The sequence below is a fragment of the Apodemus sylvaticus genome, chromosome 16, assembly GCF_947179515.1.
Source record: "Apodemus sylvaticus chromosome 16, mApoSyl1.1, whole genome shotgun sequence".
NCBI classification, from domain to species: domain Eukaryota; kingdom Metazoa; phylum Chordata; class Mammalia; order Rodentia; family Muridae; genus Apodemus; species Apodemus sylvaticus.
In genome coordinates this window covers 32,009,499-32,028,039 of record NC_067487.1, presented here as the reverse complement: position 1 = coordinate 32,028,039, position 18,541 = coordinate 32,009,499, and the positions used below count along the sequence as shown (strand labels likewise).

General features: G+C 39.3%; 1 protein-coding gene across 1 annotated transcript in view; it reads left to right on the top strand.

The window, feature by feature from the left end:
• The window catches only part of Adamts12 (ADAM metallopeptidase with thrombospondin type 1 motif 12), a 304,796-nt gene that overhangs the window by 167,258 nt on the left and 118,997 nt on the right, over positions 1-18,541 (top strand). Inside the window, exons 6-7 of the mRNA XM_052160107.1 lie at positions 6,725-6,849; positions 15,416-15,565. Of these exons, the coding sequence (XP_052016067.1) occupies positions 6,725-6,849; positions 15,416-15,565 (275 nt within the window). The remainder of the gene's footprint in view (positions 1-6,724; positions 6,850-15,415; positions 15,566-18,541) is intronic.

The window sequence follows — 18,541 nt, the reverse complement described above, 5'->3', positions numbered from 1 at the left end:
ATTCGATATTCCTCAGGTGAAAATTCTTTGTTTACCTCTGTACCCCATTTTTAATAGGGTTATTTGGCTCTCTGGAGTCTATCTTCATGAGTACTTTGTATATCTTGATATTAGGCCTCTGTCGGATGTAGGGTGGATAAAGATCTTTTCCCAATTTGTTGCTTGTCATTTTGTCCTTTTGACAGTGTTCTTTGTCTTACAGTAACTTTGTAATTTTATGAGGTCCCATTTGTCAATTCTTGATCTTAGAGCATAAGCTATTGCTGTCCAGTTCAGGAAGATTTACCCTGTGCCCATGTCCTCAAGGTTCTTCCTCAGTTTCTTTTCTATTAGTTTCAGTGGGTCTGGTTTTATGTAGATGTCCTTGATCCAGTTGAACTTGAGCTTAGTTGGAGATAAGAATGGATCGATTTGCATTCTTCTGCATGCTGACCTCCATGCTATCTTCTTTCCACTGGAAGGTTTTAGCTCCTTTGTCAAAGATCAAGTGACCATAGGTGTGTGGGTTCATTTCTAGGCTTCAATTCTACTCTATTGATCTATCTTCCTGTCATTGAACCATTAATATGCAGTTTTTAAAACTATTACTCTGTAGAACTGCTTGAGGTCGAGGATACTGATTCCCCCAGAAATTCTTTTACTGTTGAGAATAATTTTAGCTATCCTGGGCTTTTCGCTATTCCAGAAGAATTTGAGAATTGTTCTTCCTAACACTATGAAAAGTTGAGTTGGGATTTTTTTTTTATTATTCGATATAATTTATTTACATTTCAAATGATTTCCCCTTTTCTAGCCCCCCCACTCCCCGAAAGTCCCGCAAACCCCCTTCTCTTCCCCTGTCCTCCCACCCACCCCTTCCCACTTCCCCGTTCTGGTTTTGCTGAATACTGTTTCACTGAGTCTTTCCAGAACCAGGGGCCACTCCTCCTTTCTTCTTGTACCTCATTTGATGTGTGGATTATGTTTTGGGTATTCCAGTTTTCTAGGTTAATATCCACTTATTAGTGAGTGCATACCATGATTCACCTTTTGAGTCTGGGTTACCTCACTTAGCATGATATTCTCTAGCTCCATCCATTTGCCTAAGAATTACATGAATTCATTGTTTCTAATGGCTGAATAGTACTCCATTGTGTAGATATACCACATTTTTTGCATCCACTCTTCTGTTGAGGGATACCTGGGTTCTTTCCAGCATCTGACAATAACAAATAGGGCTGCTATGAACATAGTAGAACATGTATCCTTATTACATGGTGGGGAGTCTTCTGGGTATATGCCCAGAAGTGGTATAGCAGGATCTTCTGGAAGTAAGGTGCCCAGTTTTCGGAGGAACCGCCAGACTGATTTCCAGAGTGGTTGTACCAATTTGCAACCCCACCAGCAGTGGAGGAGTGTTCCTCTTTCTCCACACCCTCTCCAACACCTGCTGTCTCCTGAATTTTTAATCTTAGCCATTCTGACTGGTGTAAGATGAAATCTTAGGGTTGTTTTGATTTGCATTTCCCTAATGACTAATGAAGTTGAGCATTTTTTAAGATGCTTCTCCGCCATCCGAAGTTCTTCAGGTGAGAATACTTTGTTTAACTCTGTACCCCATTTTTTAATAGGGTTGTTTGGTTTTCTGGAGTCTAACTTCTTGAGTTCTTTATAGATATTGGATATTAGCCCTCTATCTGATGTAGGATTGGTGAAGATCTTTTCCCAATTTGTTGATTGCCGATTTGTCCTCTTGATGGTGTCCTTTGCCTTACAGAAACTTTGTAATTTTATGAGGTCCCATTTGTCAATTCTTGCTCTTAGAGCATACGCTATTGGTGTTCTGTTCAGAAACTTTCTCCCTGTACCGATGTCCTCAAGGGTCTTCCCCAGTTTCTTTTCTATTAGCTTCAGAGTGTCTGGCTTTATGTGGAGGTCCTTGATCCATTTGGATTTGAGCTTAGTACAAGGAGACAAAAGTTAGAAGCCCTTGCAAGGGAAACACAAAAATCATTGAAAGAAATCCAGGAGAATACAAAAGCCAACAAGGAGGAAATGCAAAAAACACTTAAAGAAATACAGGAGAACTTTGGTCAACAGGCTGAGGTCATGAAAGACGAAACACAAAAATCTCTTAAAGAAATACAGGAGAACTTTGGTCAACAGGCTGAGGTCATGAAAGAGGAAACACAAAAATCTCTTAAAGAATTACAGGAAAACACAAACATGCAAGTGAAGGAGCTAAGCAAAACCATCTAGGATCTAAAATCAGAAGTAGAAACAACTAAGAAAACTCAAAGGGAGACAACTTTGGAGATAGAAAGCCTTGGGAAGAAATCAGGGGACAGAGATGCAAATATCAACAACAGAATACAAGAGATAGAAGAAAGAATCTCAGATGCTGAAGATTCCGTAGAAACCATGGACTCAACAGTTAAAGAAAATGCAAAATGCAAAAAGCTTGTAACCCAAAATATCCAGGAAATCCAGGACACAATGAGAAGACCAAACCTAAGGATTATAGGCATAGATGAGAGTGAAGATTTACAACTTAAAGGGCCAGCAAACATCTTCAATAAAATTATGGAAGAAAACTTCCCTAACCTAAAGAGAGAGATGCCCATGAATATACAAGAAGCCTACAGAACTCCAAACAGACTGGACCAGAACAGAAATACTTCCCGTCACATAATAATCAAAACACCAAATGTTCTAAACAAAGAAAGAATACTAAAGGCAGTAAGAGAAAAAGGCCAAGTAACATATAAAGGAAGACCTATCAGAATCACAGCAGACTTTTCACCTGAGACTATGAAGGCTAGAAGGTCCTGGGCAGATCTCATGCAGACTCTAAGAGAACACAAATGCCAACCAAAACTACTATATCCAGCAAAACTCTCAATCACCATAGATGGAGAAACTAAGATATTTCATGACAAAACCAAGTTTACCCAATATCTATCCACAAACCCGGCCCTAAAAAGGATAATAGGAGGACAACACCAATACAAGGAGGGAAACTTCACCCTGGAAAAAGCAAGATAGTAACCTTTCATCAAACCCAAAAGAAGTTAAGCATTCAAATTTAAAAAATAATGTCAAAAATGATAGGAAGTAACAATCACTATTCCTTAATATCTCTTAACATCAATGGACTTAATGCCCCAATAAAAAGACACAGACTAACTGACTGGATACGTAAACAGGACCCTACATTTTGCTGCTTACAGGAAACACACCTCAGGGTCAAAGACAAACACTACCTTAGAGTAAAAGGCTGGAAGACAATTTTACAAGCAAATGGTCTCAGGAAACAAGCTGGAGTAGCCATTTTAATATCAGATAAAATTGACTTTCAACCCAAAGTCATCAAAAGAGACCCTGAGGGACACTTCTTGCTGGTCAAAGGAAAAATACAAAAAGAAGAACTGTCAATCCTGAACATCTATGCCCCAAATGCAAGGGCACCCTCTTTCGTAAAAGAAACTTTATTAAAACTAAAAGCACACATTGCACCTAACACAATAATTGTGGGTGACTTCAACACTGCACTTTCCTCAATGGACCGATCAGGAAAACAGAAACTAAACGGGGACACAATGAAACTAATTGAAGCTTTGGACCAATTAGATTTAACAGATATATATATAGAACATTCTATCCTAAAACAAAAGAATATACCTTTTTCTCAGCACCTCATGGTACCTTCTCCAAAATCAACCATATAATTGGTCACAAGACAGACCTCAACAAATATAAGAAGATCGAACTAATCCCATGCCTCCTATCTGATCACTATGGAGTAAAAGTGGTCTTCAATAGCAACAGAAACAACAGAAAGCCCACATACACGTGGAAACTGAACAATACTCTACTCAATGATACCTTGGTCAAGGAAGAAATAAAGAAAGAAATTAAAGACTTTTTAGAACACAATGAAAATGAAAACACAACATACCCAAATCTATGGGACACAATGAAAGCAGTGCTAAGAGGAAAACTCATAGCCCTGAGTGCCTCCAAAAAGAAAATGGAGAGAGCATACATTACCAGCTTAATGACACACCTGAAAGCCCTAGAACAAAAAGAAGCTATTTCTCCCAGGAGGAGTAGAAGGCAGGAAATCATCAAACTCAGGGCCGAAATCAATCAAGTAGAAACAAAGAGAACCATACAAAAAATCAACAATACCAGGAGCTGGTTCTTTGAGAAAATCAACATGATAGATAAACCCTTAGCCAGAATGACCAAAGGGCACAGAGAAAGTATCCAAATTAACAAACTTAGAAATGAAAAGGGAGATATAACAACGGAAACTGAGGAAATCCAAAAAATCATCAGATCCTACTACAAGAGCCTATACTCAACACAACTGGAGAATCTGGAGGAAATGGACAATTTCCTTGACAGATACCAAATACCAAAATTAAATCAGGACCAACTAGACCATCTAAACAGTCCCATAATGCCTAAAGAAATAGAAGGAGTCATAGAAAGTCTTCCAACCAAAAAAAGCACAGGACCAGATGGCTTCAGTGCAGAATTCTACCAGACCTTCAAAGAAGAGTTAACACCAATACTCTTCAAACTATTCCACAAAATAGAAACAGAAGGAACACTACCCAATTCCTTCTACGAAGCCACAATTACGCTGATACCAAAGCCACACAAAGATCCAACAAAGAAAGAGAACTTCAGACCAATTTCCCTTATGAACATCGATGCAAAAATACTCAATAAAATTCTTGCCAACCGAATCCAAGAACACATCAAAACGATCATCCACCATGATCAAGTAGGCTTTATCCCGGGAATGCAGGGTTGGTTCAATATACGGAAATCCATCAATACAATCCACTACATAAACAAACTCAAAGAACAAAACCACATGGTCATTTCATTGGATGCTGAAAAAGCATTTGACAAAATTCAGCATCCCTTCATGCTTAAAGTCTTGGAGAGAACAGGAATTCAAGGCCCATACCTAAACATAGTAAAAGCAATATACAGCAAACCGGTAGCCAGCATCAAACTAAATGGAGAGAAACTTGAAGCAATCCCACTGAAATCAGGGACCAGACAAGGCTGCCCCCTTTCTCCTTATCTTTTCAATATTGTACTTGAGGTACTAGCTCGGGCAATTTGACAACATAAGGAGGTCAAAGGGATACAAATTGGAAAGGAAGAAGTCAAACTATCATTATTTGCAGACGACATGATCGTCTACCTAAGTGACCCAAAGAACTCCACTAGAGAGCTCCTACAGCTGATAAACAACTTCAGCAAAGTGGCAGGTTATAAAATCAACTCAAGCAAATCAGTGGCCTTCCTATACTCAAAGGATAAGCAGGCTGAGAAAGAAATTAGGGAAATGACCCCCTTCACAATAGCCACAAACAGTATAAAGTATCTTGGGGTGACTCTTACCAAACATGTGAAAGATCTGTATGACAAGAACTTCAAGACTCTGAAGAAGGAAATGGAAGAAGACCTCAAAAAATGGGAAAACCTCCCATGCTCATGGATCGGTAGAATCAATATAGTTAAAATGGCCATTTTGCCTAAAGCACTATACAGATTCAATGCAATACCCATCAAAATCCCATCTCAATTCTTCACAGAGTTAGAAAGAGCAATTATCAAATTCATCTGGAACAACAAAAAACCCAGGATAGCTAAAACTATTCTCAGCAACAAAAGGAAATCTGGGGGAATCAGTATCCCTGACCTCAAGCAATACTACAGAGCAATAGAATTCATTGTTTCTAATGGCTGAATAGTACTGCATTGTGTATATATACCACATTTTTTGCATCCATTCTTCTATTGAGGGATACCTGGGTTCTTTCCAGCTTCTGGCTATTATAGATAGGGCTGTTATGAACATAGTGGAGCACGTATCCTTATTACATGCTGGGGAATCCTCTGGGTATATGCCCAGAGCTGGTAGTTTTATTGCTGAATATTTTTATGTTTTTAAATAAGCATAAATGCTACTGTGAAGATATTTTTAAAGTAGTGGGTGTTCTCTTAGGGATAACCCCCCCAAAAGAAGTATGCAGTTAAAAATCAACCTAAAAGCTACCTGGTCACAGTTGGTGTTTTATTTGATGATCTAGCTTCCTGTATAGTGGAGGCACAGCCAAGACATCTTTCCTGGCTGATAATTAGCTGCAGGCACAGCTTCATTAGGAATCTCAATGCATATGAACTGAGAGACCTTCACTTCTTCCCATCTCTGAGATTTAAATTCCCTTTAATTATAAAACGACCATCATGATGTTGTGTTGCCGATAATGCCGAGTAAATGTGAAGTTAAATGAGGTAAAGTGTGAGAGAATCCAGCAGCCAGACTCAGAGACACATTATAAGAAAAGGAAGCTTCTGGTGGAACATTTATTCATTGACTTAGGACTCATGAACCCACTGGAAGTAGAGCTTCAAGTAGTGCGGATCTTTGTTATATTTCCAATCTACAGGTAAGGGCTACTTGATATGGTGACAATTTCTATCCAGAGGTTCCCCATTTAGGTTTTTTTCATAAAGTCAGGGGGTGACAAGCATTCAGAACAGTGGGTCAGTCCAAAGTTAATATACTGGCCTCTGCTTGATATCTAACAAATACATGGAGCACCCAGACTGAGCTCATTCCTCATGAAGTACTTCTCTGGGGACTACTGCTGATATAATAACCTAGATCACATAAAGCTCACTCATGCCAAGTCTCTTTCTCTTCCGTTTCCAGCAAGGATTGAAAATAGTTCACCATGCAGAGAAGACACTGTCCAGCTTCTGCAAGTGGCAGAAGAGCATCAATCCCAAGAGTGACCTCAACCCTGTCCATCATGATGTGGCTGTCCTTATCACCAGGTAGCTTTGTGGAAAGATGGGTAACTGGCCAATGAAGGCTCATGGCTGAACATCTTGTCAGGTGTTCACTCTCATGGGATTCTCATTATTTTCTGTTGTTCTTGGTCATTTGTGAAAGAAGCATCTATGACCTTTGAGCCCCTTGCTGGCCCATACCATGGTGAGAGTGTGTTAGAAATCTTGTTAATATGACAGAGCTCTCCTTTCGTAAAAACTACATCTCTTGGCAAACAAGTCTCTTCTACTATCATAACAAAGATTTTTGCCTTTTAAACTGTTCTCTTTGTACCAAGAAATCTACTTTCAAATCCTTGATTGAAGACTCCTAAAACTCTCAGCTAATGGACTTTCCAATTCTTTTGTTTCAGCTAATCCTCCCCTCTCCAAGTATAAAATGCAACTTTACAGGAACTTACCTTTCTAGTCTATTCCTGACTGATGCATGGGATACAGTACATACATGATCCTCTGAGAAAGCAGAGTGATCTAACTCTATCTATCTCCTTTCTACCATCATAATGCTAATATGAAGATATAGCATAATAGTAGATCATTTGCCTAGTATTGGTAAGGTACAACAGAAGCCAGTCTATAGCACTGCAAAGATATGATTTTGTAGTGAACATGGATGGATCTTATGGTGCTATAAAAATTAATTCAAACTTCCAAGATCCAGAACTATGAAAAGATAATTAACTTTCCTAATCAATTCAAGATCTTTGAAATCTGTGATCAGATCAGTAAATATTTATTGACTTACTGCTATAGGGTTTTGTTAATACTAAGCACTTTATGTGAAATTATAGAATCCAGAAATCTAAGGTCTATCTATTAAAAGAGGGCTACTGTTTCTGCTAGGGAAAAACAAGAACATGTGTACTTAATATTCTACATCTGCCAAACCTACCCCACATGGGATTACTGGTCAACCTGACATACAGTAGATTCTAGAAATCCACTGGTACAGACTTATACCCAAAGCTTTCCTTAGAACAGATTTGCATGTAACTAGGTTTTAGTACTTTCACTCAAAAGCAGGATTCTGATACTTGAAGTTTCAGTTAAGAGTAAGACACATAAGGTACCTTGGAACTTAGAGGGATGCCAGACATATCTAACAGACAGCTCCAGGTACACAGACTTAGCCCGAGTCTAACATTGCTTTCGTCGGAGCCTGTCAGGCTTTTGCCTGCACCAAGGGCCTGGGCAGCTCTGTGGGCCATCTGTGTTCCAACCGTGTCAGGGGTCGTTTGCCCTGAAGAGTGATCAGCACTTGGAAAATATCCCTGCAGCATCTGCCATCTTTGCTCCCTGACAGAGCAGACAGGTAGCACCAGGTTCACAGAGACAAGCAAGTATAACATTGCTTAGAGCAAGACACACCAGGGCTCCAATTGCACCCAAGAGGAGGGCAGCACATCAGCAGTCTGTGTCAGGGGAAACCCAGGCATCCAGCCGTGTGGAAATAGTCTTACAGGCTCACAGGAGGTTCAAACACCAGCCAGTGACAACAAGACCAACTAACACCAGAGATAACCAGATGGTAAAAGGCAAATGTAGGAACGTGACCAACAGAAATCAAGGCAATATGGCAGCATGTGAATCCAATTCCCCAACAACAGCAAGTCCTGGATACCCCAACACACCAGAAAAACAAGATTTGAATTTAAAAATCACTGGTCATGATGCTGTTAGAGGAACACAAAAAGACATAAATAAATCTCCTAAAAAAAATACAGGAGAAAATGGATCTAAAGGTAGAAACCCTTACAAGTGAAACACAAAAATCATTTAAAGAAATTCAGGAGAATATGGGTCAAAATATAGAAGCCAATAAAGAGGAAATGCAAAAATCACTTAAAGAAATACAGGAACACTTGGGTCAACAGGCAGAAGTCATGAAAGAGGAAACATAAAAATCTCTTAAAGAATTACAGGAAAACACAAACAAGCAAGAGAAGGAACTGAACAAAACCATCCAGGATCTAAACATAGAAGTAGAAACAACCAAGAAATCACAAAGGGAGACAACTTTGGAGATAGAAAACCTTGGGAAGAAATCAGGGGCCTTACATGCAAATATCAACAACAGAATACAAGAGATAGAAGAAAGAATCTCAGATGCTGAAGATACCATAAAAACCATGGACTCAACAGTCAAAGAAAATACAAAATGCAAAAATCTTGTAACCCAAAACATCCAGGAAATCCAGGACATAATGAAAAGACCAAAACTAAGGGTTATATGTATAGATGAGAGTGAAGATTTACAACTGAAAGGGCCAGCAAATATCTTCAACAAAATTATGGAAGAAAACTTCCCTAACCTGAAGTGAGAGATGCCCATGAATATAAAAGAAGCCTACATAACTCCAAACAGACTGGACCAGAACAGGAATACCTCCTGTCACATAATAATCAAAACCCCAAATGTACTAAAGAAAGAAAGAATATTAAAGACAGTAAGAGAATAAGGCCAAGTAACATATAAAGGAAGACTTATCAGAATTACACCAGACTTCTTACCAGAGACTATGAAAGCTAGAAGATCCTGAGCATATCTCAGCCAGACTAAGAGAATACAAATGCCAGCCAAGACTACTATACCCAGCAAAACTCTCAATCACCATAGATGGAGAAACCCAGATAGTCCATGACAAAACCAAATTTATACAATATCTTTCCACAAACCCAGCCCTACCCAACCCCTAAGGATAATAGGTGGAAAATGCCAATACAAGGAGGGAAACTATACCTTGGAAAAAGCAAGATAGTAACTTTTCATCAAACCCAAAAGAAGATAACCACTCAAATATAAAAATAACATCAAAAATAACAGGAAGTAATAATTACTATTCCTTAATATCTCTTAACATCAATGGACTCAATTCCTCAATAAAAAGACATAGACTAACAGACTGGATACATAAACAGGACCCTACATTTTGCTGCATACAGGAAACACACCTCAGTGTCAAAGACAAACAATACCTTAGAATAAAAGGCTGGAAGACAATTTTACAAGCAAATGGTCTCAGGAAACAAGCCGGAGTAGCCATTCTAATATTAGATAAAATTGACTTTCAACCTAAAGTCATCAAAAGAGACACAGAAGGACACTTATTGCTGGTCAAAGGAAAAATCCATCAAGAAAAACTATAAATGCTGAACATCTATGCTCCAAATGCAAGGGCACCCTCATTTGTAAAAGAAACTTTACTAAAGCTCAAAGCACACATTGCACCTAACACAATAATTGTGGGTGACTTTAACACTCCACTCTCTCCTCAATGGACCGATCAGGAAAACAGAAACTAAACAGGGACACAATGAAACTAATTGAAGCTTTGGACCAATTAGATTTAACAGATATAGAATTTAATGAAAATGAAGGCACAACATACCCATATCTATGGGACACAATGAAAGCAGTGCTAAGAGGAAAACTCATAGCCCTGGGTGCCTCCAAAAAGAAACTGGAGAGAACATACACTAGCAGCTTAATGGCACACCTGCAAGCCCTGGAACAAAAAGAAGCTAATTCACCCAGGAGGAGTAGAAGATAGGAAATCATCAACCTCAGGGCTGAAATCAATCAAGTGGAAACAAAGAGAACCATACAAAGAATCAACAAAACCAAAGATACCAAATACAAAAATTAAATCAGGCCCAAATAGATCATCTAAACAGTCCCATAACCCCTAAAGAAATAGAAGGGGTCATACAAAGTCTTCTACCAAAAAGCACAGGACCAGATGGTTTTAGTGCAGAATTCTATCAGACCTTCAAAGATGACCTAACACCAATACTCTTCAAACTATTCCACAAAATAGAAACAGAAGGAATACTACCCAACTCATTCTACGAAGCCACAATTATGCTGATACCAAAACCACACAAAGATCCAACAAAGAAAGAGAACTTCAGACCAATTTCCCTATGAATATCATGCAAAAATACTCAATAAAATTTTTGCCAACCCAATCCAAGAACACACCAAAACAATCATTCACCATGATCAAGTAGGCTTCATTCCAGGGATGCAGGGATGGTTCAATATATGGAAATCCACCAATGTAATCCACAACATAAACAAATTCAAAACAAAAAATCACATGACCATTTCATTAGATGCTGAAGAGGCATTTGACAAAATTCAGTATCCTTTCATGCTAAAAGTCTTGGAAAGAAAGGGAATTTAAGGCCCATACCTAAACATAGTAAAAGCAATATACAGCAAACCAGTAGCCAACATCAAACTAAATGGAGAGAAACTTGATACAATCCCACTAAAATCAGGAACTAGACAAGGCTGCCTTCTCTCTCCATATCTTTTAAATATAGTACTTGAGGTACTAGCTAGAGCAATTAGACAACATAAGGGGGGTCAAAGTGATACAAATTGGAAAAGAAGAAATCAAACTATCACTAATTGCAGATGATATGATAGTATAATTAAGTGACCCAAAAACTCCACCAGAGAACTCCTATACTGATAAACAACTTCAGAAAAGTGGCTGTTTACAAAATCAACTCAAGCAAATTGGTAGCCTTTCTATACTCAAAGGATAAGTAGGCTGAGAAAGAAATTAGGGAAATGACACTCTTCATAATAGCCACAAACAATATAAAATATCTTCGTGTGACTCTAATCAAACAAGTGAAAGATCTGTATGACAAGAATTTCAGGTCTCTGAAGAAGGAAATCGAAGAAGACCTCAGAAAATGGAAAAATCTTCCATGTTCATGGATTAGCAAGATTAATATAGTTAAAATGGCCATCTTGCCAAAAGCAATCTACAGATTCAGCACAATCCCCATCAAAATCCCAACTCAGTTTTCAAAGAGTTAGAAAGAGCAATTCTCAAATTCATCTGGAATAACAAAAAAACCGAGGATACCTAAAACTATTCTCAACAGTAAAAGAACTTCTGGGGGAATCAGTATCCTGGACCTCAAGCAGGGTCAATAGTGTAAAAAATGCATGGTATTGGTACAGTGACCGGGAGGTGGGTCAGTGGAATAGGATTGAAGACCCAGAAATGAACCCACACACCTATGGTCACTTGATCTTCAACAAAGGAACTGAAAACATCCAGTGGAAAAAAGAGCTTTTTCAACAAGTGGTGCTGGTTTAATTGGAGGTCAGCATGCAGAAGAATGTGATTTGATCCATTCTTATCTCCTTGTACTAAGCTCAACTCCAAGTGGATCAAGGATCTCCACATAAATCTAGCCACACTAAAAGTAATAGAAAAGAAACTGGGGAAAACCCTTGAGGACATGGGCACAGGGGAAAAGTTCCTCAACAGATCACCAATAGCTTATGCTCTAAGATCAAGAATTGACAAGTGGGACCTCACAAAATTACAAAGTTTCTGTAAGGCAAAGGACACTGTCAAAAGGACAAAATGGCAACCAACAAATTCAGAAAAGATCTTCACCAACCCTACATCCAATAGAGGGCTAATATCTAATATATACAAAGGACTCAAGAAGTTAGACCCCAGAAAACCAAATAACCCTATTAAAAATGGGGAACAGAGGTAAACAAAGAATTTTCACAAGAAGAACTTGGAATGGCTGAGAAGCACCTTAAGAAATGTTCAACATCATTAGTCATTAGGGAAATGCAAATCAAAACAACCTGAGATTTCACCTCACACCAGTCAGAATGGCTAAGATTAAAAACGCAGGAGACAGCTGGTGTTGGCAAGGATGTGGAGAAAGAACACTCCTCCACTACTGGTGGGACTGCAAGCTGGTACAACCACTCTGGAAATCAGTTTGGCAGTTTCTCAGAAAACTGGCCACAACACTTCCAGAGGATCTTGCTATACCACTCCTGGGCATATACCCAGAGGATTCACTGGCGTGCAATAAGGACACATGCTCCACTATGTTCATAGCAGCCCTATTTATAACAGCTAGAAGCTGGAAAGAACCTAGGTGTCCCTCAATGGAGGAATGGATACAAAAAATGTGGTATATTTACACAATGGAATACTACTCAGCAATTAAATCAATGAATTCATGAAATTCATAGGCAAATGGTTGGAACTGGAAAATATCATACTAAGTGAGGTAACTCATTCACAAAAGAACACACGTGGAATGCAGTCACCGATAAGTGGATATTAGCCCAGAAGCTCTGAATACCCAAAACACAACCCACATATCAAATCATTCCCAAGAAGAAGAAAGGAGAGGGTCCTGGTCCTGGAAAGGCTTGATGCAGCATTGTAGGGGATTGCCAGGACAGAGGATTGGGAGGGGATTGATTGGGGAACTGGCAGAGGGAAGAGGACTTATGGGACGTAACGGGAAGGAGGAACTTGGAATGGGAAAATCATTTGGAATGTAAACAAAGAATATAGAAAATAAAAAAAAAACTAGTATGACAGACATATGTACCACATGCAATTTCTCATCATCCTTTACATTGTGATCATCCTGTCAAAATGTCAGGGATACTGTCTTCTGGGTGACCTGTTTATCATGGGACAACACATGCCCAGGGCCCTCTTAAGTTTTTGACCTTAGGACTGATCATTTGGGCTTGACAATTTTTTGCTGTGGAGGCTTTGTTGTGCATATCTAGTCTCTGCACTTAACTTATGAGAATAGTATGCCACACACACCACTTGCAAGAAACCAAAGTATTTCTAGACTTGATCAAAAGTTCCTTAGGAAAGAAGTAAGATCAAAATAATGTTCTACTCCTCGCCCTAGGCAAACTCACACTGGTCTGAAAAAAAATAGCTAAAAGGAGAAAGGAATGACTGGGAGACTAGGTTTTGCCTATAGGGGACCACTCTGAGACCAACATTGGCAGTGCACTGTAGAATTGCATTGAACAAGCATATGGGGGCTGGGAAGTGGAATATGATGGTTTGTATATGCTCAGCCCAGGGAGTGGCACTATTAGGAGGTTTGGCCTTTTGGAATAGGTGTGTTACTGTGGGTTTAATAACATATTCCTAGCTACCTGGAAGTCAGTCTTCTAGAGGCCTGCAGATGAAGATGTAGACTTCTCAACTCCTCCAGGACCATGCCTGCCTGGATTTTGCCATGTTCTAAGCCTGATGATACTGGAATGAATCTCTGAACCTGCAAGCCAGCCCCAATTAAATGTTGCTCTTATAAAAAAAAAGAATTGCATTTAGTGCAGGATAGATTTGTATACTATATGTACGTACCACATATACAGCCTCCCAAAGCATAGTTTTTTGTATATTTCCTCAGTATGTGATAGAGATAAAGCCAATCTTTTTGTAATCCAAAGTTTTTTGTCCCCAATGATCATATTTACACAATTCGTTTGCTGTCTCTTATTTCCCCTCATTTAATTCTAAGCATTTAGTAGGTACTCCATAAAAATTATATAACAGACACCATCCCCTTTCCTATCAAGCTGAGACTATTAATGGATGAGCAATAGGTGTCATACACATTTTCCCCAACAGGTTCTGCCCCTTTAGAAAACACAATCAAAAGCACACCCTGCAGCCAAGGTTGTAATTTATCTTGCTAGAGACCGTGTGATCTCTCTCAACAACACTCAATCCTCTGACAGCTGCTGACAATGAACAAATGACTCATACCTAGGGCGCCTATGAAAGGGAGATGCTTCCCTTGCTCTGTAGCCCTACCCACTGCCATTTAGGGAGTTAAAATCTCACTGGTTCTTCAAGCGTGGATTTTTCTATTACCTAAAGGATATGAAAAGCAAGAAACCATTTGTTGCTGCAGAAGATGCTCACACAAACACCAAGAGCTAACAGGCTTTGCAGCTAAAGTCTGGGAACATCACCAGCGTTTGTGCTAATCAAAAGCTCTTGTGCTTGAAGAAGGTCTAAAGACTAATAAATGACTCTCTCAAAAGTCTTGTCAGTGATTGAAATAACCCGTCTAGGATCTGAGAGTACGCTTTTATTCTTGAAAAGCCGTAGCCTTTTCTGCAACCCTAGGAGTCTTTCCTTCCCCCTTTTTTAACTAATTCCTTGTAAAAGAGGGAGTTCAGGTGTCACCATGTGTATGTAATATGCACCTACACACATACACATGTGCAAATGTGCAAGTTCTATTAGTAGAGTGTGACTAGATAGATAATTGATTTGATCACTTTGTGGGATAGTGGAGAAAATTGCATTTTTCATGCAAAAAAATGAGTTTTTAGAACAGACCTCAGAAAGACCAAAAGGGGTTTCATGTTTGAAAGAAAATTGCTAATTATCTCTTCTGTATTCAAAGTTCAAATTAACTTTTATTGTCAGTGTGATCTTTTGTTGGCCTAATCAGATCAGTCTCCTGAGATGATAAGCAAAACCACTCAAAATAAAATGCTTTACATTTCCCCAAGATATTTGAAGTTTGAGAAGTTCAGTTAATTAACAGATAAAGCCACAATAAATCCAATGAACTCAAAGCTGATTCCTGTTTTCATATGGACTTTATTTCAGAGCACTCTTTAAAGACACAATAGTTGTTTATACTGATGTGTTTTTACAGGAAGTTCTCTCAAACCTTTCTTGGGGTATTTAAGATCTCTCTCCTTTGCTTTCAGAAAGGACATCTGTGCTGGTGTCAATCGTCCTTGTGAGACTCTGGGGCTGTCCCAACTGTCAGGAATGTGCCAACCTCACAGGAGCTGTAACATCAATGAAGACTCTGGCCTACCGCTGGCTTTCACCATTGCACATGAACTTGGGCACAGGTAAAGGGTTAGAGCAGCAGAGATCCACTTTCCAAGTTCATGTGTCAGCAGCACTGAGGGAAGTAGACAGCAGTTTAAACTGAGTGTCACAAGACCGAGAGCATGTGGCACAGGCTTACCCACCCGACCTCTGTACCTTCATCTGAGAAGTAGGGAGAATGCCATATTTCACAATTTTCATCTACTCTGTCCTTACCACTTATAACTATTATATATTAGAATCAGCTAGACTCTCTAAAAAGGCAATGTTTATTCACTGTTTTTGGAGGGCGTTGTTTAAGACACAATCTTACTTATGTAGCCCACACTGACCTCAAACTCAAAGATGTGTAGTTCATCTTTATTACAGTTCTCCTGTGTCTCCCTCCCAAGTGCTAGAATTATAGGCATGGGTCTCTATGTCCATCTTGAAATGATAATTTTTATTCATTAGTTTATTTATTTACTTTACATCCCAATCCAAGCTTTCCCTCCCTCCTTTCCTCCCAGTCCATCCTCTCACCTGCTCTCCCCCTTCCCTTCCCCTTCTATTCAGAGAAGTGGAGGCTTCCCGTGGATATCAACCTGTCTTGACATCATTGCCCGCAAGAAAACTGACAGAATCAACTAACCTGGGCCCATGGGGGCTCGCAGAGTTAAACATCTAACCAGAGAGCATGCATGGGACAGACTTAGCCCTCCTACACATGTGTAACAGATACATTTTTTTTTAAGTTTACTAGTATTACTTCCCTTTACTGGTTAAAGACCCTTTGGGGAAAAAAAAAGGAGACCCAAATGATCTCCAGTCGCTATATAATTTTACAATACCAGCCATGTTTGTTTCTAAATTGTCAGACACGTTATGATTCAGGGATGGTATGCTATGATGGTTAACCTTCATTGTCAGTATGACTGGGTTTAGACTCTCCATGGAACTATCTCAGAGTGCGTCTGTGAGATGTTTCCAGAGAGGATTCATTCAAGAGCAAAGACCCACTCTGCATGTGGGCAGCACCATCCTGTATAGTCTTTGTGACCCAATACAAAGGATAAAGTGGGATGAGTAACAGCATCCACTTACCCTCATTTCATGGATGCAGATGCAAGTGATCGGCTGCCTCGTGCTCCTGCTGCCGTGCCTTCCCCGCCATGATCTTCAAACTAAATGGTTCACCTCCAAGTTACCCCTCTCAGGTACTTGCAACAGTAATGAGCAAAGAAATAATAATAATATTAATAATAATAATAATAAATATGCAGACCTTCTGATGATATCCTTGTCATCAAGTACTTTGAACTGTAAGCCAAAGTGGATCCTCTCTTCTTTGAGTTGCTTTTGTCAGGCCATTTTATTACAATAGCAGAAAAGAAAGGAAGACATGCATGTGTGCCCTAAGGAGCTTGTGATTATTGTTAATATTTCCTTCCATAGAAGATGAAGCATCTAGCAAAACATTTTTAAAAATAACTTTAGAGTCTGATCAACACGGCCTATCTTTCCAGAGGATAGAGATCTCTAAAAGGAATGAGCAAAACATCTGATATCTGGAGATTTAGCTACAGCCTGACCTGATAAATAAAGAAAGGAGCATTATAGGTTGACGAGATTTTTCTTGGGAGATCATCAAGATGAATAACTTTACTAGCCAGCATATTACAGGGTAACTAGCAGGGAGTTATAGAGCCTCTGCTGAAGGAATTTATTGACTAAAGGTTGAAATTCTACCTGGACTTTAAACCATAGAAAATATTGTTTCTAATTAAGAAAAGCAACAATGTCCTTTAATCTGATTATAGTTGGGAAGGCTGTGGAAGGCTTGATAAAGATTCTAGATTTGCCGGACATCAGTCTCCCATAGGGAAAGATCTTAGCTTTTATTTATCACTGTAGGTGCTAGTCATAAATGAAAGAGCATTGCCTAACAGGAGACTCGAAGTTCCACAAATAGTTAAACCACTCCTTCTGCTTTATGTTAGCCCGCCCACACTGCTGTTTCTATGGGGATCTCCTCTCTATAAAGAATGAACACTGGGCATCCTCAGTGTACCACTAGAAAAGAGTCAGAATTGGGAAACCACTGAGGACTGTATTGTATCAGGTGAGACCTCTTCAGTCTGGGCTCACTTACCATTATCTCACAAAGCATATAACTTTACAACATAATTTTACCTGCATGACAAGGTCAAAGCATTGTCTCATGAATGGAGAAGCTGAATACTTGCTCTGACTTTCCCATCAATCAGTAGTATGGCCCTAGACAGTTCCCTTCATCTTGCTACTCTTAACACCATCTGTTAAATGAGTTGCCTGCTCGAGGCAAATTCGTAGATGCTATGTTTTATTGAATTCACACATCACAGCCCCAGTGACAAGTGTAGTATCTTTTAATATCTTTGGTTGCCAAAAATTCAGAGACAGAGAACATAGATGACTTCTTATAATTAAATGATGATTGGGATCTGGAGGCGCTACAGTAAAATGCTAACTGTTGAAAACCAAACAACAATTTTGGTCTTAGAAAAATGAAGGTTATCCTCATGTACAAGCATACAGGCCTCCTCAATCCTGCTATGTAGGGGGATGAGGCTCATGAAGACATTGGTGTCAATAGCACCTTCTGGCAAGTGACTATAGACGAGTCAAACTGAGAAGTAATTGCTTAAAGTCTTCTTTGCAACCATATATCAAGGTGAAAAAAACACACATTGTATGCACTCACTGATAAGTGGATATTAGCCCAGAAGTTCATCATAATACCCAAGATGCAATTCACAGACCAAATGAAGCTCAAGAAGATGGAAGACTAAAGTATGGATACTTTGGTCCTTCTTAGAAGGGGGAACAAAATACCCATGGGAGGAGATACAGAGACAAAGTTTGGAGCAGAGACTGAAGGAAAGACTCAGAGACTGCCCCACCTGGGGATCCATCCCATATATAGTCACCAAACACAGACACTATTGTGGACGCCAAGAAGTGCTTGTTGACAGGAG